Source organism: Coenobita brevimanus, chromosome 105, assembly GCF_032717465.1.
Source record: "Coenobita brevimanus isolate Jiangsu-jjx chromosome 105, ASM3271746v2, whole genome shotgun sequence".
Classification (NCBI taxonomy): Eukaryota; Metazoa; Arthropoda; class Malacostraca; order Decapoda; family Coenobitidae; genus Coenobita; species Coenobita brevimanus.
This window is the reverse complement of record NC_137058.1, coordinates 10910484-10937271: the sequence shown is the minus strand read 5'-3', so window position 1 is coordinate 10937271 and position 26788 is coordinate 10910484. Positions and strand designations below refer to the sequence as shown.

The 26788-nt window shown below is 41.5% G+C and overlaps 1 protein-coding gene across 1 annotated transcript in view; it reads right to left on the bottom strand.

Annotated features, from left to right (window-relative positions):
• The window catches only part of LOC145416298 (nephrin-like), a 555234-nt gene that overhangs the window by 329402 nt on the left and 199044 nt on the right, over nucleotides 1–26788 (bottom strand). The window contains exons 6-9 of the mRNA XM_080285300.1: nucleotides 6850–6920; nucleotides 6531–6708; nucleotides 5726–5880; nucleotides 1831–1975 (exon numbers count right to left, since the gene is read on the bottom strand). Coding sequence (XP_080141426.1) covers nucleotides 1831–1975; nucleotides 5726–5880; nucleotides 6531–6708; nucleotides 6850–6920 — 549 coding nt within the window. The remainder of the gene's footprint in view (nucleotides 1–1830; nucleotides 1976–5725; nucleotides 5881–6530; nucleotides 6709–6849; nucleotides 6921–26788) is intronic.

Sequence of the window (26788 nt, the reverse complement as noted above, 5' to 3'; positions counted from 1 at the left end):
TACTTCCCAACTGCCCTTTTACGAATACAATACTTCTGTTTATGCCATCACCACTAGGTCCCTTTTTGATTGTTCTACGGCCGTTGTTGTAGATTGCCACCAATCATCCCCCCGAGCAATCAATAATGGTGCTTCTCCGGGTTCTATCTTGTCACAACTATCTTCCTTCTGTCCATCAATGATCTTTGAAGTTGTATGTCTAACCCGATCTACTTTTAAGGTGGTGACTCCACCCTTCGCCTTTCCATCTGCTTCTCACAGAGTCCATCACAGCAATTACGTTAACAAACACGGGATAAGACTAAGGCACGCCTAATTCCTGACCTGGCTCATATCTCTTGACTGGCGAAGAAGTAACCCTTGTTGTTTTTAAAGTACCCAAAACTTAGTTTCTACATCTTTTGACCAGCTATAATCTTTCACAGGAGTAGCCGTTAATTAATATGATTCAGTTCTATCCTGCGTCATCCCATAATATATTTAGGGTGTTATTCTCTTGGGATTTATTATGGAAAGATCATATGACCTCTCTAGCAGACTTCCAAGAGATGATGTGTACTAAGCCGACTCCATGCCTTCTTTACCTCCGTTCATCTGTTGACTTCGTATGGGGGTTTAATTACCCCTGTGTAGAGTACAACTCTAATCTGTGGAGGGGCTCCCCACATACAGCTTCTAAACAGGATGTAGTCAAAGGTTTTTCGTGTCATCAACTAACCCGCTCTTACTGGCTCCCTTCAACCTTTGTCTCCTCATTGCACTGTTGCATCTTTATCTTTTTCCTGTCGCTACTTCAATGGTCATTGCTCTTCTGAAATGTCTGCTTGCATTCCTCCTCCATTATAGTGGGAGTGTAGCACCCCTCTGGTAAGAATCTCTCACTCCATTTTCGTTCCTTAATGCGAGACTTAACTCATACTCCCAGTCCTTCGTGTGTGTAACAAATCAATTCTGGAACTGTATTCCTGTTTCTGTGTTTCCTTCTGCCTATAGTCGTTCTGACGCAATGTGTTCAGGCATCTCGAAATAAACAGAGATTCAGTTTGGCTCTCGTTTTTGTTTTTTCATTGAAGGGAAAGAATCTTGCAGGCTTCATGTCTGTTGTTCCTTTTATTTTGTATTAAGAATCAAATCAAAACTCCGGAAAAACATTACTTAGGCTCAGTGTCGTCGATTCATTGAATAAGGTTACGACTTATGACGACTGTACATATAATCTTTCATTTATGTAATGAGTTATACTCTGAGAAAACACTTTACATACGTTTATGAACTGACCATTGCATACCAACACTACGGTATAAACACAACAATACAAACACATTCAAACCCCTACTGCCTCAAATTATATATATATATATATATATATATATATATATATATATATATATATATATATATATATGTGTGTGTGTGTGTGTGTGTGTGTGTGTGTGTGTGTTCATACTACGGATACACGAGTTTTTTCAGTTTGGCGAAAACATGTGGGGGAAACAGACAGATCGATTCACAGATTATACATGTAAGTAGACAAACGGTGAGAGAGAGAGAGAGAGAGAGAGAGAGAGAGAGAGAGAGAGAGAGAGAGAGAGAGAGAGAGAGAGAGAGTCATAACAACCGAACGCGATTAGTAAAAGAAATAAAAGAAGAAACTGCATACAATTGAAAATAATATCCACTGGCAAAATTACTCGGCAGCTAGTAGGGGAATCTAGTTTCCCAACAAGAGAGGGGTAACAGAAGGATAAAAAGGAGAGATGGGAAGGTAGACGGACAGACAGAATGACAGTTACAGAAAAACAGAGCCAAATCCAAACAAAGTCTACTTACAGTGGACGTCCAGCGTATGTGAAGCCACCTTTGTGTACTCTTTGACGGTGGGGTTGGAGGCCACGCAGGATATGGTGCGGCCATCATCATCGGAGGTGGGTACTAAACGACCCCTTCTCACCGTAGTATTCTTATCTATCGACGGCTGAAACCACAACACACAAACAAAAAAAAAGATTGAATATACCTGAATAGAAAACGTGGTTAAAAAATCAGCTTTTCATAATATCATCCCGACCTTTCCACAAGATTACTTTCATTCAGAGTGAGCCATAGGAGCCTAACGGTGTTAACATGATTATCAGGTGTGTATGTGTTTGTTGCATTCTGGTAGAGCGAGAACTGAAATAGCAAGATTGCACATAAACAGTCAACCAATGGATATATAATTTTAGTATACTGATGTCAGAGTCGAACGATTCTCTTTAGTATAGGGCAGTTTCTTTCTTTCTTTCTCTTCTTTTCGTTTCCCGATTTTACCTGTAGTCAGAGCGTTAACTGTAAAGAAGAGACGAAAAAATCTTTCACCACCGTGACACCTTATTTCCGTTTTTATTCCTATGCACACAAGGAAAGATCCTTCACACTGAAGATCATAAGTGTGTATCAGATGTATCCCCTCAAGTACAGAAAATCGCTCATCAGCAGAATACAATTGTCTGCAGACATGGGAACAAAGCTAAGAAACGGTATTGTAGTCAAAGTTTAAGAGATTAGTTCCTGTAAAGACCATTGTTATCATCGTCATCCTTAATAATATCAATCTGGATTGAGGTGAATGACACTGCATAAGTGGTATAATGGCTAAAACTTTAATTACCCTTATTATATTCATCAAAATACCTTACCGTGTTATTGGTAACAAAATAATCATTAACAGCGTCAACTTCACCACTATCGTCTCGCCAGAGATGTACAAAATAACCATCACACACACACACACAAACACACACACACACACACACACACACACACACACACACACACACACAACATTAAAGATCAATATTACCATAGCAACCAACACTCACCCATTCTTTCTTCTGACTGCCAGAGCAATCAACGGGTACACCACCACCTCTGCCAACAACACCACCATTCAACAGCACAATACACATCAAAATCAACCACCAAAACTGCTACTGCAATACCACCACTACCATCACCCATCACAACCATGAACTACATGCACGTACCGCTACCATCATTAGCCACCATTCCCACAATCATTCATCACCATAATAAGCTTATCACCACCGTTATCACCATCACCACTACCACCATCACTACTACCATAGTCAAACACCAAGAATAATTCGCTGTCGTCACAATATCCCAAACCACCACCACCACCACAAACACGCACCACCAGCTACCACATCCATCCAGCATAAACACTCCCTCCTTCCCGTACCCCCACCAACATCATCACAAACATCACCTCTACCATTATCATCTATCACCATCGCAACCATTCCCTAGCACCACTCTTACAGTCACCCACGATAATACTCACCCGCCCCCCCAACCACCACTTTATCTGTCACTACTACCACCACTACCATCAACTATTCCCCCAACCCCGCAGCCCTTCACAGGTACAGGAATCAATAGGTAGCCTAAGCGAAGCGATGATATATATATATACCATCACAGGGCGCAACGCACTGTACTCGTACCTTGTAATTACGACGCCCCAGCAGCAGTAATTAATGGAACTGTCACCAATGGTCGTACTAGCATGACAAACCACCTATGACAATGTGATACTTTTGTGAGTGTTACAATAATGTGATATATTTCGTGATTGTGCAAAGAATGAACCCAAGAGTGAACGACTGCAAATGTTGCGATGTTGTCCCAAATACAGACAGAGAAAGAGAGATAAATATGAGACATTAATATGTGCTTCATGAGCTTGAGCAATTCACTTAACATTATTACTAATACTGTATATATATATATATATATATATATATATATATATATATACTGTATATATATATATATATATATATATATATATATATATATATATATATATATATATATATATATATATATATATATATATATATATATATATATATATATATATATATATATATATATTACTAATACTATATTAATAACATACAATACTACAAATTCACTACACTTTTAGTCCATGCTTGTTAAGTGCAGACGATTTTTTTTTTTCTCAGTTCAGGTGAGACCATAGGAATTTGATGAGATAGTTATGGCCTTCATTATCTGCTGCACTGCATGAAGGGCCTTCAAAAGTGAAATATGTAAAGCGTCTGCGAGAATGTATTGAAAAAATAATAATATTCACAGTAGAATATGGTTTGCGCAATGTAATAGGGTGGAAACTATTCTCTTAGCTGCCAAATTAACATAAAAAACACCAACTGTAACAACAGTGGTGTGACCCTTGCTATGAATATCTCCATCAGCCATCCTTTTACTGACTCTTACAATTTAAAAAAAAAAAAAAATGCCGCAACACATACAACACCGAGCGATTGAAAAATATCACTGCATAACAATTCAACTACATGACCAGACCCAATGATGCACACAACATATAAAGCAAAATGAAAACAATAACACATCCAATACTCACTTAGCTCATTCAGCAGTATGTCTAAAACATGGAGAAATTTAACTAACAACACTTTAAAGCATAATTGCTATAATACAACAGTTGACTGCTCCTCCCAGTCCTTCACGTATTCAACGGGTCACCACTGGAACAGTCTTCCCCTGTCTGTATTTTCATCTGCCTGTGACCCTCAGTCTTTTAAGTGCAATGTTTCTAGACATCTTGAAATAACGGTTCTTGAATGTGGCTTTTCTTCTTGGGGAAACAATTTTCCTGGCTTCTAACCTCTGGTTCCCTCCTCCTTGGATATAAACGGTATCGTTGACTCTACATGGACGCCGATTACAGCAACAGGGGCAACTCAAACATCATATTCGAATGAGTATGGTATAAGTGCTTATTACTGTCAGACTATGTGAGAAAAAAAGGTATGCTCAGGGACTAAAGTTCGCCTAGCATTGCACCTCTTCTACCTACCACGTCCCTCTGTTGGTTAATAGTCTTGAGCTGAAAAAAGGTTTGGTTTGATTCTCTGCCAATATCTGATTATCTTTTATGGGATGTGTCAGCAGGGAAAGTTCCTGACGTGTCTTACGTGTAGAGTAAACGCAATAGAATAGCGGACGAACTTTCGTTCCTGACTGTACAGTTACTGATTAGACCAGTTGTCCGGCATACTTTCCAATAAAGCAAAACAGCCGGTCACTTATCCACGCAAGACGTACGGCCCTTATGCTATATTATTGATCCAAGATATGTGACAGGCGGCTGACCACATCGTAACTATCGCCGCACCTGACCCACTACTTTACGTCAATCAAGCCATATCACACAGTAAAACATCGCATCATACTCACTAATATCCTGAATAACAGTGTTAGGCTACATAACTGCGCTAAGCATCATACCACAGTCACACAACTTTTCCTTTACACCACACGACTGAACACCACACCAATGCACCAAGACGACCGACGGCATTGGCATGTGACTATACTCTTTTCACCTTTGACCAAACTTTCATCTTTTATGCAGTTGCTTTTTACTTTCTTCAGTGACGGAATAAAACATTTCTACTGTTCTTCATTTATACTTCACTCTCTCGTGACTAGCATCATATTCCATAGTTAAGTCTTGTTTCCACTCAGCACTCAAGGTGGAGAGATGGAACTTTAGGCTAACATAAACTGAGTGGAGTATTCTACACCACACTACATCAATACCAAGGAAACTACTACCACACCAGAGTCAGCACAGTCACACAACATACACATCACTCTTGCGTCTCACCTGGGGAGGCAGTGGGGTGAAGCCTTGTGCACCAGCAGTATCCCAGGTAAGCCGTGCTTGTGGTCTGGATCCTGTAGAACGGCATAGTAACGATGCCTCCACACCCTCCCTTAAAGCACGATCCGCACCCTCAATCACCACGTCCACCGGCGGCACTGACAGGACATCATACATTAACACGTGGCACAAATGAAACTGCAATAAAGCTTGAACAGTATGCGAATACTCTGCGTCTTGTGCTATCATCTACCAGATCATCTACCAGAACATGATAGAGTTGCCTCCGATCCATATACCTCAAATAAAGTTAAAATTCGTCTGGCCGACAGATTTATAAAAAGTCAGAATAGAAATCAATTGCGTGAATGAAAGTTTAGTGGCAAGGACGGTAGACTTTTTTCACAATACATAATACTCTATGCTGTGGCTACCACGGCAAGTTCATCAGGAAGGTAAAATAACACACACAGAGAAAGTCAAAGAAGGCGGAGTATATGAAACAACGCAGGTGTTTTATCCAGGTCCATATCTTAAAAGACTACTTAGATTTGACTGCAAGCTGATTCATACAAAAGAATGAATAAGTACAAGAGTTATGTGAAATATGAGAATCAGTGTAGGCTTAATACTCAACGTACATATTCTTGTGACTACCATGAAGTGAGAGTGATGTTGACAGATACATCATGATACTGACGACCTTTGCTATTCTGAATGAGTTTGGTCTACAGATGCTAGGCTGAGCGAAAATTGGCGAAGCCGATGAAATGTGTTTAAGAAACAGACCAGTAGAATTAGTACTTACAGTACATATCGATAGTGACCACTTTGGAGTGATCGCGGGTAAGGTTGGTATTAGAGGCTATACACTTGAGGTGGCGACCATTGTCTTGTCTGGACAGCTCAGTGAGGTGAAGAGTGGCGCTCACAACAGACACGGGGTGCTTGCCACCAGGGGGCATGATGCGTGGCAGGATCTCTTGCTGCCAAGACCTTCCACCGCCGTCTTCACCCGTCACCCACCGGACCACTGGTAGCGGGTAGCCTAGGCGGAAAAAACACAGGACAATAATAGGATGTGGAGGAAACAGGAGTTTTACCGCCTGGGGGGGTGGTACTGGCACGATATGCTGCAGCCACGACATTTCAACGTTGTCTTCATCCATCATCCACCTGACCGTTGGTGGCGGGAAGCCTGAGGAGCAATAGTAAGGGAAGTGGATATGAACTAAAGGGCCCCAGGAGGAAGAGACAAAGGAAACGAACTGCAAGTGAAAAGAAATGTGGGTTATTTGTGGATATAGGTGTGGTCTCTTTTCCTCTCTATTACACTCTGACACGTACACAGGGAAATGAAGAAATAAGTGTTGATTGTGGCTCCAGATTTACCTTGAGATATTTTTTATACCCACAGCTTCATGAACTTCTCTCTCTCTCTCTCTCTCTCTCTCTCTCTCTCTCTCTCTCTCTCTCTCAACAGACAATAGTAGCATACCATAATGTTTCATTTCTGAATTATTAGTTACGTGTAAATATGAGACACCAGAGTTTAGCCATTTCTGGCATTACCGTGTGTAAAAATTATGCCCACAATCTGATACTGTTATTTTTATATGCATTCCAAGTTTATCCCTATTATAGACGTTTGTTCATCATACTATTCTAGCTGACACCACGCAATTGCATTCTGCTGCAAGTGAGTCACAGTTGCCTGAGATTTCTGATACCATAACCAATAACCTCTCAATGTGAGGAAAAATCTTAGATTTATGTTACCTAAAGCCAGACTATTTCTTTGAGTTAAAGGGAATCATAGGAGCCTAGAAGTGTTAAACAATTCAGCACGCAATATTATTATGAAATGGTCAATACATCAGAAAAAAAGAAAAATTACAGTAGGAGTATCGTGATCGAAGAGTCATCTCAAGATAGGGAAACAGTGGACACAGTCATTTCCTAGCATTACATCAGATAAAGTATAACAACACTTTGAGAGGAATGAGGAGTGATAATGCCAGAAAAAATTGTGGTATCACTGCAGTTCTTACAGAGGATGCAAGCGACTTTGCATTAAATGAGCTAATGAGCTAGTAATAATATTTACGAAGTGCTTTGAAGTCAAAATTGTCCCGGACTTTGGGGGGGGGGGGAAGTCTGGTATTCTGGTGCGCACAAAAAGGTGAAATCAAAGAACTAAAGCACGAACGTCCAATTAACCTTCTCTCTGCTGAATGAAAACTTTTCACAAAAATCCTCAATAATCGAACTGGTTCTACTTTAGATGCGAACGAATCATGAGCACAGGCAGCCAAATCAATCAAGTTAGGTTTGCTGATTATGGAAAAAAAAATATTCAGATGAAACGGATACAGTGATAAAAGCAATTCGAGGATAAGGTGTAGAGGAAACTTATCCTAAAATAATTAAATGGACAGACAGACATGGCTGAATCAGTAGACAGGCGGCTTGCAGTCCTAATGGACCCAGGATCGAATCCCGGGTGGGGCAGGGAACAGTTTAAGGATTTGAATTTCCTATAAAGCAGACTTTCCTGATCTACCAGATGATCCGCCGACATGTCGTAACAGTACCCCCGCTAATACCAGTACACCAGTCCTGTATGAGACAGCCCTAGCATGTATTCAATTTGGACTGTGGGTGTTAGCGCCGAAGTGGTGACATGTAGAGGTGTAGGAGGACTACTGGGCCTTGGGATAGGCCACTGCCCCCAAGAATTAGGCCCTGAGCCTTTGCCCAGAGTCGGACACGTAAAAAATCTATCTATCTATATACCTAGGCTGCTTCCCCCAAGGAAAGGGAGGTATCCGAGACAGGGCGACACACTCCCCATTTACTCATCCATTCAAACACATTCATTGGCATCTTAGCCCCAAAGGGGAAAACGGACAGATCCTCACCGCACCACACCGCACAAGGGTCAACTGCGCAATGCAATCAGTGACATCCGCAGCAGGGCCCGACAGCAGAGCTGGTTTACCCCTGCCACATCATAACAGACCCATCCCCTTAAAAAAAAAAAAAAAAAAAGATACATAGGTGGATGAATAAAAAGACAGACAGATAGTAAGGCTGTCATCAAACTCCATAATGATAGCCAAGAGATACCCTTAATAAAGAGACATTTTCGATCAAGTCATTCACTGTGTACTCAAAGCCTGGGATGCCAAAGGAATTAACAAACATTGTCAATTGAACAGTCACTGACTGACAGACAACATAGTCTTTTTCAGTGAATCAGGGAGGAAACTACACGAAAGTATATGTGACCCGAACAGAGAGAATCTGAAGGTTGGCTTGCAAGTGAATATGAAGAAGACGAACATTATTTAACATATGTGTGTTCCCGTTTAGTAAAAATGAGAGATAACAAACTGAAATGCCTTGAGCAATACATATACTGTAGCTATAGGGTAGGCAATTCAGGCAGACGCAGTCCATAAGAATGGAATCCAGTGAAGAATAGGAATGAGATAGAGAACTTCTGGTAAACTAAGCAACTGCTTGAAGGATAAACAGTTACAAAGACAAAAGAATATAATCAATGTGTCCTTCCTTTTCTGGCTTATGGACCGGGAATGTGAAATCTAGCAAAATCCTTGAAACGTAAACTTAGGACTACTTAGAGATCAGTGGAATGGGCTAGGTCACGAGCCACACGAAGAGAAAAAAAAAAAAAGCTTCTTGATGAGGGAACAGGCGCAAGTAGTGCATGTTAACACTACAGCGAAAAAGCATAAAAGACTGCGTACAAGTCGCATCCTTTGCAGAACAGATAACAGATAGACAGCCAGGGTAAGTGAATGACAGCCCAGAAATGCGTAACATGGAGAGGCAGACATAGGACGAGGTGGCAGGATGTTCGGAGATTTGTTGGAACTTCATGGAACAGAACATCCAGAATGGAAAAAGATGGGCGAGGCCATTATCCTGCAGTGGATTTACATAAGGTTGATGATGATGTTGAAAATGATAATGACTGAAATTGTGTTGATTTCATGCCTCAAAACGAGTCAATGTCACGGTGTTATCCTACTAAGAAGATGAACTCATGCTGGATTTGTCTGTAAGACTACCCTTTTTCTATTTAAGCAAGTTATTGCAGGCATTACCCTACAACAGTTGTATCCACATATGCACTGAATATATAATTCTTACCTGAACACTTAACCCTCTCGCGCACGCGTAAGTTTCAGCAAGTTTTCCGGCACACAATTTTACTCGACTGGCCGCCCACCCAGCCTGCCTGCATTCCACTGAAAACACGTATTCTCGCCTAATTTTCGCCACCCAAACCTCAATATACTGCCATGAAACCTATATGATCTTATTTGTTGATGTTTCTTCTAGCTGATAAACACACACACACACACACACACACACACACACACACACACACACAAAAACAGGAAAACATGAATAAAACAACATTAGGCGGCCATAAATAAACATTTTGCAACATCAAATTTCACTTCCCAACATCACCATTCGAATGCTTTCCATCATACAGGAAAATGTTAGAAGTTTTCGTAGAGAATTTCATCAGCTTTCAAATGAGACATATCCGGTTGTGATACGATTTGTAGTTTTCGAGAAAATAGCCAAAAACTGAAAGCCATTAAAAAAAAAATTGAGGGAGCTTTTCTGAAGAACTTTTCTTGCACACCTTATGTTTTTATTTGCATAATATAGTGTAGAATTTCACGAGCTTTCTCAAGAGCACCTCCAGGTTTTGATACGCCTCATAGTTTTCGAGCAAATCGCCAAAAACGACCGGGTACTCATTTCTATATGTTTGATCCTTTACTGCGCAGGTCTCACTGTCGTACAGCATTACACATACTGCATACAAAGACCCATTCGCATTGAGGTGGAGCCCCTTTTCGACAGCATGAGAGGCAACAGCTTCCTGAACTTCCATTAACCACTCTTTATCTAGCCCCACCTCCAACACATAACCTGAACCTCGAGAAACAAAACTCCTCTACACACTCACGAGATTCTCCTGCAGGAACAATCCGTCCATGCCTCTCAATCTCCGTGTGCTCTCCTCGATACACCGCACACACGAAATCAGCATTATTTCACAGCCTAGCTCTAATACCACTACATCTCTTATGTATCCACTTATCACAAACATAACACATGATAGAGTCACCTCAAACACTTGTGGCAAGCTACACATGGCGACACTCCCTCTGCTTTGACTGTTCCGCCAGCAGGACTAGTTATCACCATTTATATTTTATATGCATTTTCTCTCAAACCCTTGTTCTCTGTTGCATCTCTTCACTTCCTAAATCTTTCCTTACAATCCCTCTCATTTATTCAACACTAAGTCATCAACATACATTTCCCATGGGAGTTCATTCCTGGAGTGACATGAGAGAGCTTCAAGCACCATGATAAACAATAATGGGTTAAAGAATGACCCCAGACACACGTCAACGCTCGTGGAAAATTCACCACTCGAGTCTCCGTTCACTCTCACCTGGGTTCTCACCTGGGTTTGGGCAACATCGTACACTACCATGGCCACGCTACCCATCCACTGCTCTTCCCTGGCTTACCCATTGCCCACTTCACCACCTTCCTAAAAACTCTGTCAATGGCCTTGTCCAAATCAACCAAACAACGCACAGCTCCCTCTTCTTTCCTCTGATAATAATAATAATAATAATAATAATAATAAAATAAACATATCAGTAAGATACATTTACTGCCCATTTAAGGTTCGAGCCGTTGCATGCAAAGCTTATAGTTCTTATTCAGACTGACTGATTTAACTACTAGACCACCAGAGACCTATGCAAAAATAATCTTGGATAAAAATGAGGGACCAGTTAAAACAGCAGTAATATATTTGTTAGTGGTCAGTGGGGGCACCAGTCATCCACTCACTCAGTGTAGTTCTACTCCAGGTGACTCTACACTAAGCAAGAAGCTAAATGATTTCCAGTAAGCCATGAAATCATTTAATATGCTGAGTGGTAATCATATAACCAACCAATACGTGTTCCCTACATGTCAACAAATGTGTTGGCGGATGGTCAGTGACCCTTCTTGGAAAACACCTACCTAAAAATGCATATAAAGTGCTTAGGACCAGGTCTGACCAACAGGTGACGACCAAGGACTGGGCAAAGGACATGGTGAGGCTTTCAATGCGGAATGTGAGGGGTGCAAATAATGAGATGACAGAGAGAGAGATTGTCCAGGCACTTGAGGATAATATGTGGATTGACTGAAGCTAAAATAAGGTGAGAGAATTAGAGAGTGGGAGTATGGACTGGGTATATGTACAGGAGTAGGTGAGAATAAAAGGGCAAAGAAGGGTGTCTATCACTGTGTGCACGAGATGGAAGGAGGATATAAGAGAGAATGGATCAGTTGGTTCAAAGATTGAAAGTAAGAATATAAATATATGTGCTTGTGTGTGTAGGCCTATATGTGCCAATGGAAGAATATGCCAGCAGAGTGAAAGAAGAGTTTTGGGTAAATGTGGAAACATGCATAGAAAAGTTTCAGAGGAGAGAGGGAGTGTTTATAATTAGAGATTTGAATAGAAAAGTAGGGAATGTGAAGGTGGCTGGAGTAGTTGGTGTGTTGGGTGTGCCTGCAGAGGTGGATGAGGATGGTAGTGCTCTAGTGGATATTTGTGTCGGGAGGGAGTTGGTGATAGCCAATATCCTCTTTTGACACAAAATGGTCCACAGGTACAGACGACGAGTGATGAGAAGGGTGGGTGGTGAACTGAATGAATGGATGGCAGTGATTGATTATGTGTGTGTGGATGAGAGAATGAGAGGATATGTACACCCAGGCACCAAAGTTTTTGTACCCACTCGGTGGAAGGACGTGGAAGTCAGGGTTAGAGAGAGGGCAGGCGAAGGGACAACTGTGAGTGGTAGTTCGGTACTGAGCTACGAGGTGAATAATAAGAAACCTAATGGCATTGGATTCAAAATATTTCTGTGCTATTCACCTTCAAAACATTATACGTTCGTAACATACATATCATGCATTATAACATAGACTACTATGTCATCATGGTGTCCTATGAAACTGGTCCAGACACAACCCATCTATTTGGGATCCTCATCATAGAAATGAGCACAGAGCCAGCTGAATATCTCATTGGATCCCAGGGGTGCTGGGCGAGGCATTGCACCGGGAGGGCACCAAGCTTACAGCCCTCTGCCTATCGGCTCATAGTCGCGAAGCTCATGGGTCCCTATCTGGGGGTTCCCTACTTTACAAAGACTTGAAAAATCCCAGTTCTGTCCAGTATGCTGGACACTGGGCTCCAATGGGTTAAAGAGACCGACAGGTTTGCCAGTCATTAACCCACTGGATCCCAGGGGTGCTGGGCGAGGCATTGCACTGGAAGGGCACCAAGCGTACCGCCCTCCGCCTATCGGCTCATAGTCGCGAAGCTCATGGGTCCCTACCCGGGGGTTCCCTACTTTATAAAGACTTAAAAAATCCCAGCGCTGTCCAGTACTCTGGACTCTGGGCTCCAATAGGATATAAGCTGTGACTGGTCATTATCAGTGCATTGATAATTTTTATATGTTATTCCTGGATTGTTCATAGCTATAATATAGAATGATTGTGAATTTAATGTTGATTCCCAGAGTAGCTGTGTGGATGGTTATAAATGTTAAAACCATTTTATGTCGATGAATAAACCACATTGTGGTGGGCAGTGGAGAACATTTACCAAAAATTAGCTATAAACATATGAAATTAGAAGTAAACAACACAAAATATTATGAGACAACGAAGATACAGCTGTGGTATCCTGCTCCGCCTCGTTATCCAGGCCTTAAGTGTTGCTCCACCTCATACGTGCATTATTGCCCTATAGTCTGTACCTCTTCTATTACTCTTACTTCGCTGTATCCTCTTACTACAAGCCGTCATATACCTTGGGGGGTTTCTATTCACCCGGTCCTATAACCTCTACTGTATTACATTATCTGTCACATCAGAATTCCCACACAAGCCACGTTAGCATAAGACTGCTGAATCTGTAACTACCATTATTGGCACTGCCGCTACTAACCCCCTTTTCGCACTGACTGTCCAATTTCTCTCACAATACAACTACTGGTGCTCCTACTACTATCCACTATTAATCTGTATTATAATAATACCTATGATTGTCCTTATGTCCGTGTGTATCTGCTAACCACACTGTCCCTGTCCACCATAGACAACTCATCAATTACCCCCCACTACAACCCGTTGCACTGCTCTCTCTCTCTCTCTCTCTCTCTCTCTCTCTCTCTCTCTCTCTCCCATCCACCATTGACCCTAGTCCGTCCCCACTCTGCCATCACACTACCCCTCACTTCATCCCTGGCCACCAGGCCTGTTGTCCACCCTTTCACCGGTGAACATATGGGGTATGCATTAATAATAATAATTATAATAATAGCAACAACAGCATAGATGTACAGTGTTCCTAACATTACATATAAAAGCTGCAGATCCAAACATGCCTATATTACGGAGCTCTGGTATATTTTCCAAAGAACCGACCAAAGACCGATCTTATCATTACCACTGGACCTTCCCTACAGCACTTCACGTTGGTAATACAACCCATTGTAGTCTTTCGTGGGATCACTACAGCGGTTTGGGAATAATAACATAGTGCATGACATTCCTACAACCCACAAAAAAACAATGTGACGTTTCACTGACGTCCATCAAATAGCCTGGGAGAAATTAGCAGACAAACAAAAGACGACATAGACAGACAGAAGAAGAATGTCTTGCATCAGTATATGACGACCTGACAAAACTGTTACCATCCTGCTCTGTAGGTGTCATCATAGTCACAGTAATAATAATAATCATCATCATCATGATCCGGACCTCCTTTCCCACCCAATAATAATAATAATATTAATAATAATAATCTATCTATCTATCTATCAATCAATCTATCTATTGCTGGACACCTTAATCCCTTGTAAGGGGTGGCCACAAACAAATCGCCTACAGGTCACCCTTTTCCCCGTCATTTCCCTTCCCTGCTCCCATTTTACATTCCTCTCTCTCATATACCTCTTCAGTGAGAAGTAGACTGTAGCACCAGTCGAGCAGGGCAGTACACCCAAGGTGGATGGAAAGCTGATGACAGGGAGTGCTGGAGCTCCCGTTTCATCAGCCCTCGGGACTAGTTCCTGACCATCCCCCTTTGCTGAACTTTTTCAGAGTCTCAGTTACACAGAGAAGGCCAGCATGCTCTCCAATACAAATTGCTCTAATCATCTACACCAAACTACATGCACAGTACACACTACACTTCCTTTTCCATAATTCAGCAAAATTAATGGCGTCTCAACACAGCCTCGGAGTCCCCGGGGGGGGGGGACCATAAATGCCCCAACCTTTCGCCCCTCTCCCGGTGACGACTCGAGCTGCCTGGAACCACTGTCTGACTCACTTCTTCTTCATTTCTGCAACATTCGCAGCCTTTCCTCTAACTTTCGCTCTGTTGAGCACCACCTCTCCTCCTCTAAACTTCACCTTATCTTTCTAACTGAGACTCAGCTGTCTGAGGCAACTGACAGCAAACCCTTTTCTGTATCCTCCTACTTTCTCTATACTCATTTCAAAGCCAAAGGTGGCTGTTGTGTATATATACACAAAGACTTATCTTGCTCTCATGTTCCTGAACTCGATTCTTCTGAATTCTCTACACTCTGGCTTCGGCTTTCCTGTCATTCTCTGACTAAATATATCTGTGCTGTTTACTTATCCTCTAATTCTGTTGACTATCAAAAATTCTTCGACTATCTTACTTCTACGATGGAACACATTCTATCCATTTCTCCTTTCTCTGAAATCTCCATTTTAGGAGATTACAATGTTCACCGCCACCTTTGGCTCTCCTCTCCTTTCACTGATCCACCTGGTGAACAAGCCTACATCTTTTCTATCCTTAACCTGAGATGTCCCGTCGACGTATGGGAACGTTGCAACATTTTGCAATTGCCAGTCCCGTCGACGTACCGGTACATTTTGCAATTGCAAGGTCCCTAATTTGCACAATTTTCAATTTTCGCTTGTGATTTTTCGTAAGTATACACGGGACACCTTCCTCTATTCCTCTACAAGATGCCAAGCAGGGACAATGCCTTACACCACATAAACCCCCCCCCTCCTGCAAGCCATTGTCTCGGCAATTCACCTGTTACCAGTGACCTGGCCAATAAAGACATTCAGGGCCAGAGTGATTCCCCAATCGATGACAATGTGGAGGACAAAGTTTACATAGCATTAGAGGAAGAAACAGTCAAAAATGATGATCAGGTAATGTGGCAAAAGAAGGTCAGGAATGGTGATGAGTTAGTGAGTGAAACAATGCTTATAATACCTATATTACTGTTTGAAAACCAATATACTCTCATACTACATATAAATTCGTACCAAATAAATAAATAAATACCGTTTAGGAGTGGTGTGGAATAGTTATCCTCCCATAGAACTCGTTTTCTTTGCAGCCAGCCTGATAGAAAACCCTGTAAGGTAAGGAGGTACTCCTACCTGTATAGTATTTTAAACCTCAGGTGAGCGATTTCTCTATGAATTTTCGATGTTTCTCACAAAAAGCGGAGGTTTTAGCCAAAAAAAAAAAAAAATCCAAAAATGGTCGGGACTGGGGGGTGTCGGAGGTGCGAAAGTGGTCGGGACGTGATGGGTTAATGACCTAGAGCAGCTTGTATAGCACCCTACCCGTATCCCAGACCGCCTTGGAGAGAGCTCCAACATACTTGAACTCTTCCTTACAACTAATCCTTTTGCTTACACTGTTAATCTTTTCTCTCCGTTGGGCTCCTCCGATCACAACCTTATCACCTTAAACTGTCCTATCACTCCGGTATGGCCTGTGGACCCTCCAGGGAAACGTTGTCTGTGGCATTTTGGAGCCGCGGATTGGGAGGCCCTCAGGCAGTACTTCGATTTTCCCTGGAATGATTATTGCTTCCATGGCCGGGAGCCATCTGAGTGTGCCTTACACATTATGGAGGTTATTCTCTCGAGCATGGAAGCATACATTCCTTTCTCGTATCCTTTGTCTAATGCAAGAAAGCCTTGGTTTAATCATGCTTGTTCTAATGCTGTCTGCAACAAGGAGAGGGCCTACAAAAGGTACTGGAGCCAACCCACCCCTGAATCACATCACCTTTACGTTTCTGCCCAGAATCGTGCTAAGTGTGTTCTTCGCTCTGCTAAAGGTAATTTCATCTGTACTAAATGCTCTCAACTCTCCAACTTGAATTCTTCCTGCTCCTTCTGGCACCTTGCCAAAAACCTTTCTAACAACTTTACCTCATCATCCTTCCCTCCTCTTTTCTACTCTGATGGTTCTGTAGCTATATCTTCTACTGATAAAGCAGAACTCTTCGCTCAGACTTTCTCCTCCAGTTCCACCTTAGACGATTTCGGTGCTGTTCCTCCATCACTTCCCCCCTCTGACTTCCTCATGGCTGACATTATAATTTCTTCAGCTGATGTATTTTCTGCCATCACTGGCCTCAGTACTAACAAGGCATATGGGCCTGATGGAGTCCTTCCCGTTGTTCTCAAGAACTGTGCTTCTGTGCTTACACCCTGCCTCGGCAAACTCTTTCGTCTTTGTCTATCAACTTGTACCTTTCCTTCTTGCTGGAAGTTTGCTCTCATTCAGCCAGTCCCAAAGAAGGGTGTCCATTCTCAGCCCTCCAACTATTGTCCAATTGCTTTAACATCTTGTATTTCAAAAGTTTTCGAGTCAATTCTGAATAGAAAAATTTTAAGGCATCTTTCCTATCACAACCTTCTTTCTGATCATCAGTACGGGTTCCGTCAGGGACGCTCCATTGGCGATCTTCTAACCTACCTTTCAGACTCCTGGTCATCCTCCTTTCGGGACTTTGGCGAAAGCTTTGCCATTGCACTTGACATCTCAAAGGCTTTCGATCGTGTCTGGCATAAATCTTTAATTTCCAAGCTGCCCTCTTACGGTTTCTATCCTTCTATATGTGCATTCGTCACTAGCTTCCTTTCTGGTCGTTCTATAGCCGCTGTTGTAGACGGCCATCGTTCTTCTCCTAGATCTATCAACAGTGGTGTTCCTCAGGGCTCTGTCCTGTCACCAACTCTCTTCCTTTTATTCATCAATGATCTTCTAAGCTGTACATCTAACCCTATCCACTCATACGCTGATGACTCCACCCTTCACCTTTCCATGCTGTTCCCGCAATGCCCATCTCAGCAGTTACTTCAACAAACAAGGGATGAGGCTATGGCACACCTAATGTCTGACTTGGCTCATATCTCTGACTGGGATAAAAATAATCTGGTTGTTTTTAAAGCATCTAAGACTCAGTTCTTAAACCTATCAACCAGACAAAATCTTCCACAGGTATACCCACTAATGTTTAATAATATTCAGCTTAATCCTGCATCATCCTTGAACATGCTTGGGGTTTCATTTACTCGGGACCTATCTTGGAAAGATGATATTACATCTCTTGTAAAATCTGCTTCCAAGAGATTGGGTGTGCTAAGCCATCTCCATTCTTTCTTTACCCCTGCACAGTTGTTGACTCTATACAGGGGTTTTACCCACCCTTGTGTGGAGTACAACTCTCATGTGTGAGGAGGCTCCCCACATACAGTTCTTCTCAATACGTTGGAGCCAAAGGCTTTTCGTCTCATTAACTCTCCTCCTTTTACTGACTCCCTTCAACCTCTGTCTCTTCGGTGCATTGTTGCATCTTTATATCTTTTCTATCGCTACTTTAATGGTCGCTGCTCCTCTGAACTGTCTGCATGCATTCCTCCACCTTTACGACGGGCACGTAGCACCCTTGTAGCAGCAAACTCTCATCCCTTTTCTGTCCAGCTCTCTAATGCAAGAGTTAACCATTACTCACAATCCTTCCTTTATGCAACAGGTCAGCTCTGGAACTGTCTCTCTCTGTCTGTATTTCCTGCTGCCTATGATCTCCAGTCTTTCAAACACAGTGTGTCCAGGCATCTCGAAATGAATGGATCTTGAATTTGGCTCTCTATTGTATTTTGTTTTTTTCTTGGAGGGAACTCTTATTGTGGGCTCATGGCCTTTGGTTCCTTCTTCTTCGCATAAAAGAAAACTACATCCCTCCATCTCATCCTCGGCCTTCCCCTCCCTCTCTCCCCCTCCACCTCACTCTCATACACTCTCCTCGTCAGGCTCTCACTCTCCATCCTCTCCACATGGCCAAACCACCTCAACGTGTTTCTCCTATCGCTTCCTATCACATCCACATCAACACCGCAATGATCCTTCACATCCACATTTGTCAGTCTGTCTCTCCTCTCAAATAACTCATTTCCACTGCTCTCACTCTTGACTTGGGTCCCTCCAACAACATCCAAGCTTCACTTCCTTACGTTAGAGTTGGTATCACAATTCAGTCATGTAATAACTTTTTCACTTCCGTGTTCACTTCACTGTTTCTTTTCACTCCCTTCAAGGAACCAGCAACCTTTCTTTCTTGTTGTACCCTTTCAAGCACTTCACCCGCCAAACTTCCATCCTTACTCATCACACTATCCAAGTACTTAAACGTCCTCACATTTTCCATTTCCTCATCATCCAACCTCATTGTACATTCACTGACTTTACCTCTCTCGAAGACCATAATTTTACTCTTCCCTATATTCATCTTTAGATTCCGTTTCTTACACACTCTCCCAAACTCATCCACCAAGCCTTGCAGCTCATCCACCAAGCCTTGCAGCTCCCATTCGTCTTTACATAACAACACAGTATCATCTACAAACAACAGTACAGGGAGTTTCCAAACAGTGCCCTCTCTCACTAGGGCCACTCCAACATCCACTGCCCTACCTTGTATCTTTTTTTTTTTTTTCAATATCAGAACAGAGGAAGGAAAATCAAATGAATACAAAAATAATAATAATCCATTCACCATATTACTGGTGTCCTCAGTTCATAAAATATCTATAATAGTTAGACTTGAACAGCTATAGGTTGAAGTTTGAGGGAAACAACTCTGGGAGAGCGAGTTCCAGAGAGATGCAGTTCGGGGAATGAAAGAATTCTGATAGGCAGAAGTTCTGCAAATATGGCTGAGTGACATTTCAGTCATGAGCGCTACCAGATGCCCATGTAGCACGAGGGAAGGCATGGAGAGGTGGGACCGTGGACGCAAAGTCGTCTGAGTATTTGCCATAAAAATATCTGTAAAATAATGTAAGAGAGGCAACATTCCTTCTTACTTGTTGGGGAGGTAGTTTATTTGTAGTGGCAGGGTTGTTAATAATTCTAACAGCCTTGTTCTGAATTTTGTCTAGTTGTTTTAATGCAACCTCTCCACATCTATTTCACAAGGGTGAGCAATATTCAAGCTAAGAGTACACATGACTCTTATAAATTATAGCTAACTGCTCGTCAGTGAAGAAGCTACGGACTCTGTACAATAATCCATGTTTCTTTGAGACGGTTATAGCAAGTGATCTAACATGAGAGGTCCAGCTGAGGGGATTGTTAAGTGAGACGCCAAGAATTTCAATGCTTTTGGAGATGGGAATATTAGTAGTACTGAAGGTAATATACGAATCTGGCAATAGTTGTCTATTAGTAAATTTTATATATTTAGTTTTACTAACATTAAATGAGACAAGGTTGTTTTGTCCCCATTCAGTGATGGTAGATAGAATTTGATATATGGAGATGGCTGTACTGAGTTGAGAGGTAGAGATATTAGACTTTTTAAATGGGTGTCTGAGTGTGAATGAACTATGTAATGCTGAGTCATCTTCATATGAATGGACGGGATGTGAGTGACAGATAAGAGATCATTAATATGAACCAGGAACAGGATTGGGGCCAGAACTGATCCCCGTGGCACGCTGGCGTTGAGTGGAAATTGGAATATACATCATCTACTTTTATTCTTATTTTCCTGTCACTGAGATATGAGGAGATCAAAGGAAGAAAAGATGTTAATCCATAGCAAGGGAGTTAGGACATCCATATACAGGCTGACCAACCATGGAGACATGACACATCCCTGTTTCAACCCAACCTTCAAACAGAAAAACTCAGTTCACTATCCACACTCACTGCAACCTTAGCATCCTCATACATACTCTTCACGGCATTCAGTAACTTCCCATCTACTCCATATATTCTTAATACTTTCCACGATCCTTGTCTATCCACCCTGTCATATGCTTTCTCCAAATCCATGAAGGCCACATACAACTTTTTTCCCTCCTCTACTGACTTTTCCACTAAAGATCTAAGAATGAATGTCTGATCTACACAACGTCTTCCCTTCCTAAAGCCTCACTGTTCTTCTCCAACGAATTCCTCTGTTATTTCCCTAACTCTGCCAATAAGTATCTTGCCGTACATTTTTCCTATTACACTAAGAAGACAAATGCCCGTATGATTACCACACACTTCGTTTTCCCCTTTCCCTTTGTACAGGGGAATAATTATACCTGACTTCCAATCCTCCAGGACTCTACCTTCCTCCCAGGCTAATCTGCACATCTGCCACATCCATTCTGCTATTATCTCTCTCTATGCTTCAGCATTTCACCACACACTCCATCAATTCCTGGGGCTTTCCTCATTTTAACTTTCTTCATTGCCTCCACAACTTCCATCCTACTGAATTCTTCCTGTCTCCTCACATCCCTCCTTCTCCCAGCCATTCCCCAGCCACTTATACTTGCATTACTTTCATTCTCTACAGTATATTCAAGAATTCATTGAAGTGTTCTCTCCATCTGCTCACTTTTTCTCCCTTCTCAACTAGTAATCTACCATTTTTATCTTTCACTCCCCTACTAACTTCATTGCCACCCTGTCTGACTCTCTTTACCTCTTTCCAGAATATTTTCTTACATTCCTTTGACTTGACACTCAAATTCTTTCCAAATTCCTCATCCACTCTCTTCTTACTCTCTCTTACTAATCTTTTCACCTCTCTCTTCCTTTCTACATGTAACTCTCTTCCGTCTCTCAACTTCTTCTGCGCCCCTATTTCTCATCAATTCATTATATGTTTTTTTCTTTTGTGCCAGAGCCTGTCTCACCTCTTCATTTCACCATGCTGTTCCTTGCATCCCCTTTCGTCTTCTCTTCACCCCACACAGCACCTCACATGATGCACATATTTCTTCTGTGAATATCTTGCACATAGCTTCCACGTCCCTGATCTGCTCGAATTCATATTTACCCAATCGTTCCTTCACTTCCCTCTTATATTCTGCATTTTTCTCATCCTCTTGTAACCTTACCACTCTCCTAGCATATACTCCTTCCCTGCGTCCTTCCCTTCTTCTGTTTCTCCATTTTACTTGGACCTTGATTCTGACCACCACCATTAGAAAGTCCACTCCCCCAACCTCTATATGCTCTTGCATCAATTTTCACATCTTCGCATCCTTTCATCCACACACACATAATCAATCATTGCCTTCTTTCCATTCAGTTCACCATCCACCTTTCTGATCACTCGCCATGTACTATATACCTGTGGATCATTTTGTGCCTGAAGAGGGTACTGGCTATCACCAAGCCCCTCCCAGTACAACTGTCCACTAAAGCACTGCCATTCTCATCTATCTCAGCAGGCACACCCCACTCACCAACCACTCCATCCAGCTTTACACTCCCTACTTTACCGTTCATATTACCAATCAAAAACACTCTCTCATTCCTTTCAAACTTTTCCATGCACACTTCCACATTTGCCCAAATCTATTCTCTCACTCTGCTTGCACAATCTTGCATTGGCGCATACACACACACAGTCACCCACATTTGTGGTCCAACTTTCAGTCTTACCCACACAATCCTTGAGCCAACTGATCCATTTTCTCCTATATTCTCCTTCCCTCTGTTACTCACAACAATACACACTCCTTCTTTTGCTCTCTCATTCTCACCACTCCAACGGATATTCCCCATCCATACTCCCATTCTCTCACACTCTCACCTCACCATTTAGTTTCAGTTATTCCACATACATCCACTTTCACACCCTCAAGCACCTAGACAATCTCTCTCTCTTTCACTTCATCATTTGCACCCCTTACATTCCACGTCGCCATCCATATCATGTCCTTTGTTCGGTTCTCAGTCGTCATCTTTTGGTCAGTACTGGTCCGAGGCTTCTTGTTCATATTTTTAGTTGCTTTCCAGGGAGGGGCACTAACCCTCTGCCAACCTACTTGTGTCACGTAGGGAACACTTCTTAGTTCGTTATAAGGTTACCACCCAGCATTTTAAATGATTTCCTGGTTTACAGGAAATCATTTGGCTTGCCACTCGATGTAGAGCTACCCTAAAAACAGGGTACCACTACACTGAGTGGGTGGGTGATAGGCGCCTCCACCTACCACATATAATAATATAACTGATAATAATGATGATAATAATAGTAGTAGTAGTAGTAGTAGTAGTAGTAGTAGTAGATGTAGTAGTAGTTGTTGTTGTACTAGTTGTAGTAGTAGTAGTAGTAGTAGTAGTAGTAGCCGTAGTAGTAGTCATAATCACGTTAAATACGCACTATACAGAGGAGGACAAACATCATAATCTCCGTGATAAAACATGTGAACACAGCTTTGACATTAAACCAAATAGTGCCCTAATATGCTGTAACGGTAAGGTTATAGTAATACTGACTAAATCAATGTTTGGCAAGAACCCGACCTTCTGTCGTGGCAAATAGATTCTGCCTTGCGTCAACACATGCTGTTTCAGGGTTTGTTCTCCCCTGTATTGTGCCTAATAATATGTGATTATTATTTTTATTATATTAGAGAGGAGGATGTGAGTTGGGAGCGGGGCAGTGAAATGGCGGGGAACAGGGCGATGTGGAGGCGATTTGTTTGTGGCCACCCCGAACGGGATTGAGGCATCTGGCAATAGATAGATAGATAGATAGATTAATATTATTATTATTACTATTATTATTATTGCTATAACTATGATGACACCTACAAAGCAGGATGGTAACAGCTTTGTCAGGTCATCATATACCAGTGCGAGACGTTCTTCCTCCGTCAATGTCCAGTCGTTTGTTTGTTTGTCCAGTAATTTCTCCTAGGCTATTTGATGGATGTCAGTGAAACATCACATGTGTGTTTTAGTGGGTAGTAGGAGTGTCGTGCACTGTTATTTTTCCTAAACTGCTGTAGTCATCCCACAAAGGACTACCATGGTAAAGAGCTATACGGAAGGTCCAGCGGAAATAAGAACTGTCTGTGGTCGGTTCTGTGATTAACCCGCCGCGTGCCAGTGCCGTTTTAAAATGGTCTGACATAATGCCGTGGCCAATGCCATTGCCGTTTTAAAATGGTCTAAAATAAAAAACTTCACTGTGACCGCATTTTTCAAGATTCGCAGGTAAAAATTGGCAGGCATGTAAGGTAACTGTTCCACTACCATCCCCCAGGCTGTCAAGGCCATATACTCACTCTCTCCCCCCCTCACACTCGCTCTGCCTCACTCTGCCTGTGTGCCTCACCCAGTTTTGTACATAGTGAATGCATTATGTAAATATTTTCATGTAAGTGTAAATTGCAAATATTTTCTTATAAGTGTAAGGACTATATAGTGAAGTCAAGTTGTAAATACTGTCTTGTAAGTGCCGGGACTGTACGTAATGAAGTCAGGTTGTACCGGTACCTATCTTCAAGTAGGTGTAAGATAATGCATTCACAGTGAGAAAGACACACAAATTGTGATAGATGCTGAAGTAATAATTGATCAGAAAAGTGTATTGAACATTGCTATACCTTCCCAGCATAAATACCTGAGTATACCTTACATAGAAAACGGCTTTCTCTCACTTAGGTGGTGAGTGGGAGAGAGTGGCTATACCTGTACACAAGTATGCAGGACTCAATAAAACTCATTTTCAAGCCTCGATGAGCATTTTAATGGTAAAATTCGTTGTTTCCATGTCAAAATCTATCATTTTAGACTAAAAAAAAAAAAAAAGGTCAAAAATGGCCAGCCTTGGGGTGACCCAGAGGGCTAAAAATAGCCGGCATGCGGTGGGTTAATATATCAGAGCTCTGTAATATAGGCACGTTTGGGTCTGCAGGTTTTATATGGACTGTTAGGAACACTACACATCTATGTTGTTGTTGTTATAATTATTATCAGCTGCCTTTAAAAGGCGGAGCAATAGTGTTTTTTGCCTGCATTGATGTGTGTGTGTGTGTGTGTGTGTGTGTGTGTGTGTGTGTGTTCTTACCTAATTTTTCTTACCTAATTGTATCTTTACAGGAATGAGTCAAGCTCGTACTGTCCCGTGTCTTAAACCATATTTATTGTACATATCCTTAAATTTGTGAATTGTTTTGGCACACACTATTTCATTCGGTAGTGCATTCCATTGATCAATTGCTCTGTTTGGGAAACTGAATTTCCTTACGTCTTTATCACCTCTCTTCTTATGCAGTTTTTTGCAGTGTCCTCTTGCTGATGCTTCTCCATATGTTAAGTAATCATTTATGTCTATTTTCTCCTTCCCTGATATGCATTTATATAGCATTATCATGTCACCTCTTTTCCTTCTCTCCTGTAGTGTTTGTACATTCAGTTTATTTAGTCTTTCTTTGTAGCTTAGGTCCCTTAAGCTTGGTATCCATCTTGTAGCGGCCCTTTGAACTTTTTCAATCTTGTCTATGTGTTTTTTGAGATGAGGACTCCAGACTACTGATGCATATTCCAGGGTTGGTCTAATGAATGATGTTATTATCCTTCTTAGCATGTCTTCATTTATGTATGTGAATGCTATTCTCATATTTGCAAGCAGTGTATACATGTTCCGTACCTTCTCGCTAATGTGGTCAGCCAGAGATAGGCTGTTATTGATAATCACACCTAGGTCCTTCTCTCTTTCTGATGTGTATAGGGTTTTATTTCCTAACTTATAATCCCAATCAGGTCTTTTTCCACTTTTAACAAACTTGATTACATGACACTTGTCCACATTGAATTCCATTTGCCATGTATTACTCCATTTATGAAGTTTATTTAATTCTTCTTGTAGCTCTTTACAAGAGTCTGTGTTAGTAATTCTCCTTTGTATTTTTGCATCATCTGCAAACATATTCAGATAGCTCTCATTTCCAGTGTTACTGTTTATATCATTTATATACACTAAAAACATGATTGGTGCCAGCACTGAACCCTGTGGTACTCCACTAGTCACTTCTTTCCATGATGAGTAGTTTCCTCTTAGTACTGTCCTCATTTCTCTTTTTATGAGAAAATCTTGCATCTAACAAAACAGTTTGCCTCGAATTCCTCCTTGATGGTACAGTTTCCATAAAAGTCTTTGGTGTGGCACTGTGTTAAATGCTTTCTTGAAATCTAAATAGATACTGTCCACCCATCCTTCTCTTTCCTGTATTGTGTTTGTTACTCTGTCATAGTAGCTCAACAGATTAGTAACACATGATTTTCCTTTTCTGAAACCAAACTGTCTTTCTGTTATCATACTGTGTTCTTCTAGATGATTTACCCAAGCTTTTCTTATAAGCTTTTCTAATACCTTGCTTACAACACTGGTCAGTGATACTGGTCGATAGTTGAGTGGATTTTGTCTATTTCCTTTCTTGAATAAGGGGACAATATTTGCTTTCTTCCAAATATCAGGTAGTTTACCTTGACTCGAGGATTTCTTGAAAATTAAAAATAATGGTTTACTTAACTCCGTTGCACATGACTCAAGGATTTCTTGAAAATTAAAAATAGTGGTTTACTTAACTCCTTTGCACATTCTCATAGTACCCAACATGAAATTTCATCAGGACCACTTGCTTTTCCTCTGTCTAATTTACTTAACTCTTCCTGTATTACTTTTTCTGCTGTTTATATATCTGGTAGTATGTGTGGACATGCATGTTCCACATAGTCCCTCCCAAAATTTTTTTCTTCTGTAAAAACTAATTGGAAATTCTTATTTAGTGCTTCACAAATATCTTTCTCTTGTGTATAAG